This window comes from Hibiscus syriacus, unplaced genomic scaffold (assembly GCF_006381635.1).
Source record: "Hibiscus syriacus cultivar Baekdansim isolate YM2019G1 unplaced genomic scaffold, ASM638163v2 tig00110777_pilon, whole genome shotgun sequence".
Taxonomy (NCBI): domain Eukaryota; kingdom Viridiplantae; phylum Streptophyta; class Magnoliopsida; order Malvales; family Malvaceae; genus Hibiscus; species Hibiscus syriacus.
Genome location: NW_024062858.1, coordinates 331,940 through 335,385, shown reverse-complemented (window position 1 = coordinate 335,385; position 3,446 = coordinate 331,940). Strand labels below are relative to the sequence as shown.

Sequence of the window (3,446 nt, the reverse complement as noted above, 5' to 3'; positions counted from 1 at the left end):
TTATTGGGTCTTATAAGAAGCAGGGACGAAGATATGCTTCATTCAAGGAAGCCACTGCCCTCTTAATATTTTATTTTAATGAAAAAATATATGAATAAAATATCTATTTAGACATTCTAGTTTGATTTTAGTTTGATTTTATCCCTCATAATTTTTATTGTTAATTATATTTTACCTCTCTTGAATTGGTATTATGACTTTGGCACTTCACGATCTTCACTTTGTCCTTACTTCCAATATATATGAACATTGATTTCATTTCTTAATCCACATCAAGAAAGTGGAAGAGAAGAATCAGAATGTGCTCATCGTTTTATGATATAGACTACCCAATTCATATTTCATTTGTTATTTAACTTGTAAATTTGGAGGGATTGATTAGGGATGACGATGATATGTATGGGGACTAAATTGATAAATTTATAAATATAAATAATTAAATTTTGAATTAGAATTGAATTGATAAAATATATAAATTTTAAAAATTGAATATATTATTATACCAATCCATATCATCATTATACTATTAGTGATCAAAAGGAAAATTTTAGTAATAATTTACCCTAATATTATTTATTATATGCAACTTTTTTTTTGTGTGAACAATGTTTATTGGCTTGGGTCCAAAACGTAACATAGTAGAAGGGACAAGAGTCATAGGCAAGACTTTGTATGATTTATTATACCTCATAGGTAAAACATGATGCAAGTACAAAAGAAAGGATTTCCATCTCCAAAAAGTCTCAATAGCTGCATGACTATTTTCCCCTTGCTATCAAAGTTACAAATTCTGAATATTAGGGTTTTTCTGTTGCAATTCTAATTTACAGAAGAGAAGAATGAATCAATGGCATAATGACGTATTCCTTGCGCGATCGGTGTAACCATCGGATTCGTGGCAGGAACTCACATATCAATCTGTAAACCCACTTGACAGTATTCAAAATAAGACATTTCAGATTTACCATGTAAGCTGGGAATCAATGCCGTTGATCATAGACATCCCCTTGGTTGGGAAATGGCGGAATGTTCGATCCCTCTTTGTTTTTACTACAAACACTGTCCATCCCTTATTACAGCTACTCTGAAACGCATACCAATAGCCCATTTTCAAGGCAAATGTTTCAGGCCTAGACAATAGAAACCGGAGAGAAAGGAAGGTTGATCACATAGGACGCTGGGACAGCTTCCACCTTGCTGACATTCTTCTCCTCCGTGACTGCTTTTATTAAGAATTTCACTTCCTCGTCGATAAGCTTTTTTAATGAATTGTATTGCGGCGAACGTTTGGTTTCCATCTCCCCAACAGTAGCAGAGGTTTCTGTACAATGCAGTACAACAACACAAATGGAAAATGCTTGTAACGCGGATAACTTTGCATGAAAATCAATTGCATACCCTCCTTCAATGGCTGTCATGGTCAATGCTGGTGTATTCTCTTTGGCACCCTACAAAGTAATTACATTGAATTAGTTATTAAAATTGCATACCCTCATCCAATAATCTGGTGGAACTTTCATCATGCAGACTAGATTTGAGAAAATATTGCTTTGGAATGGAACTGAAATCGCACCTGAAGAAAAAGTTCAAATGGCTGCTTGCTATCCACCAGTGGTTGATCTTCGAAAACAATTTAGATTCGGATTACCAAAAACTACAAGAGGACAGGCCATGTCCCAGCCACCGCAATCGCAGCCTCCGCCGAACCTCCACCTATCCAGTAATGACGAAAGACCCCGGGTTTCAGCACAAGGAAAGCCATGATTTCCAGTTGGAATAATGACTTTCACCTTCTCTTGGCTCCTGCTGTATTGTATCTTGCTTTTGCTTTCCTCAATCATAGAGACATTTAGTAGATCTAAATGCCTCTTATCATCAAATTTATCCCCTCTTCTATATCTTAAGCTCTCTCTATTCATAGATGATACTTGAATGACTATGGACGCAATTTCAAGGTTCGGATGCAAATCGACAGGTATTCCATTCCGGAATTCAACCTCATCACTGTCCAATGTATGGTTTATGTGATCTTTAAGCCTCACCACATTAGAGTGATCATCAGCTGATCTGAAGAAAGTGGCTTGTTGTCTTGCACGAGTGGTATCATACAAAACAAACTCTGTAACCATGCATTTTTTGACATCTCCACCATCATTAATTTCTGAGCACAAACGGCACGAAACTTGCATCTGCGCAACAATTGATGCCGCAGCTTTGCTAAGATCACTCAGTTCCGGTATATTGGCTTTGCTCTTCTTTTTATTGTCGACGGAGTGGAAGGTATATACCCAATTGAAAGCATTATCTGCCTTTGATGCTTTGGCCAGAAAAACTTCTTCTGGTTCATTCATTGAGAACTTAAAATATGGCACCCCATGTTTAGCTCCCAACTTGAGACAACCATGTAGGTGAACCGGCGAGTGAACGCCGTCTTTCTCAACAAAGTCAGAATCCAATTTAGTATTTTGAGGTGAACGTGAGAAGTCATGTAACAAAGATTTCCGGAAAGTCTTATTTCTTCTCGTACTTTCAATCAAACTAGATTTCATGAATGGATCAAACATTTTTCTAATAGGAGTGAACCTGGTCCTTGAGCTGGCACTGGAAATCGAGTCACTTTCAGAGGTACATTGTGAATGAGGCATCTTGATCTTAGCAGAGAGAGAGCTGTGTGGATTATGAGCTGCATCGTTTTCAACAAGGTTGATACCATAGCCTAAAGGACTAACAACCGGTTCACATGGAAAACTAAGGTCCATCTTGTTATCTGCCCCTAGAGTTTCCCCCAACAGTTTTTCTTTCTTGTCTGAACATAGATAGATTTCGATGAAGTCATCTGATGAGCATGACTCCGAATAAGGTCTGCTAATGGATAATGTGTTCAGCTTCGAGCCGGCATACATCACTGGATTCCTTTCTTCTGAATTACTAAGAGAATCAATAATTGTGAAGGGAAAAGAGGTGCCAATACCAGACACTAATTCGAATTTTCTCCTCCCAATGATCTATAGAAACTGTGTTCAGCTCAGCATTAGTTTCTGCCAATGAATCTACATGTAACGTTGTTACAAGAAGCATGGATGCGACAAAGCCGATATCCGAGAAAGCCTCCTTTGCCCTCAACAAATCCCCTGTACAACATGAAATAACGGTGTTGGGACTCAGATCAGATGAGCAGTTCTTCTCTAAGGTTTTCCATTGACGCATTTCCAGTCCTGCAAGAATGCAAGCCATATAAAATTGATCCATGACAACCAAGTTATTCCATATAAAATGAATGAATAGACAGTAAAACATCACTAATGAAGCTCAAAGAAAGACCTTATTAAGCAAGAAACTTCTGTTCATTATTCATATATGAAAGGCTCATTTGAAAAATAAATACTCAAAACTGTGCATCTTTTTCAATTAACCAAAATAAAGCTAAAACCTTTGAGCCAACCAGG

General features: G+C 37.3%; 1 protein-coding gene across 1 annotated transcript; it reads right to left on the bottom strand.

Annotated features, from left to right (window-relative positions):
- Nucleotides 1-705: 705 nt before the first annotated feature.
- LOC120139975 lies at nt 706-3,193 on the bottom strand. Its single transcript, XM_039155061.1, has 3 exons — nt 1,603-3,193; nt 1,491-1,548; nt 706-1,448 (listed from the first exon to the last, which is right to left on the bottom strand). Exons 1-3 carry the CDS (start codon nt 2,901-2,903, stop codon nt 1,131-1,133), a joined length of 1,677 nt encoding a protein of 558 aa, XP_039010992.1. The 5' UTR covers nt 2,904-3,193; the 3' UTR covers nt 706-1,130.
- Nucleotides 3,194-3,446: the final 253 nt, after the last annotated feature.

What these genes read in the sequence shown, in the direction of transcription:
- LOC120139975 (XM_039155061.1), bottom strand. Translation starts at nt 2,903, where the DNA reads ATGTATGCCGGCTCGAAGCTGAACACATTATCCATTAGCAGACCTTAT. An exon ending in AGATCAACCACTGGTGGATA is followed by an intron (nt 1,549 to 1,602) that starts GCAAGCAGCCAT and finishes TCCATTCCAAAG; the next exon opens with CAATATTTTCTCAAATCTAG. An exon ending in CACCAGATTATTGGATGAGG is followed by an intron (nt 1,449 to 1,490) that starts GTATGCAATTTT and finishes ATTACTTTGTAG; the next exon opens with GGTGCCAAAGAGAATACACC.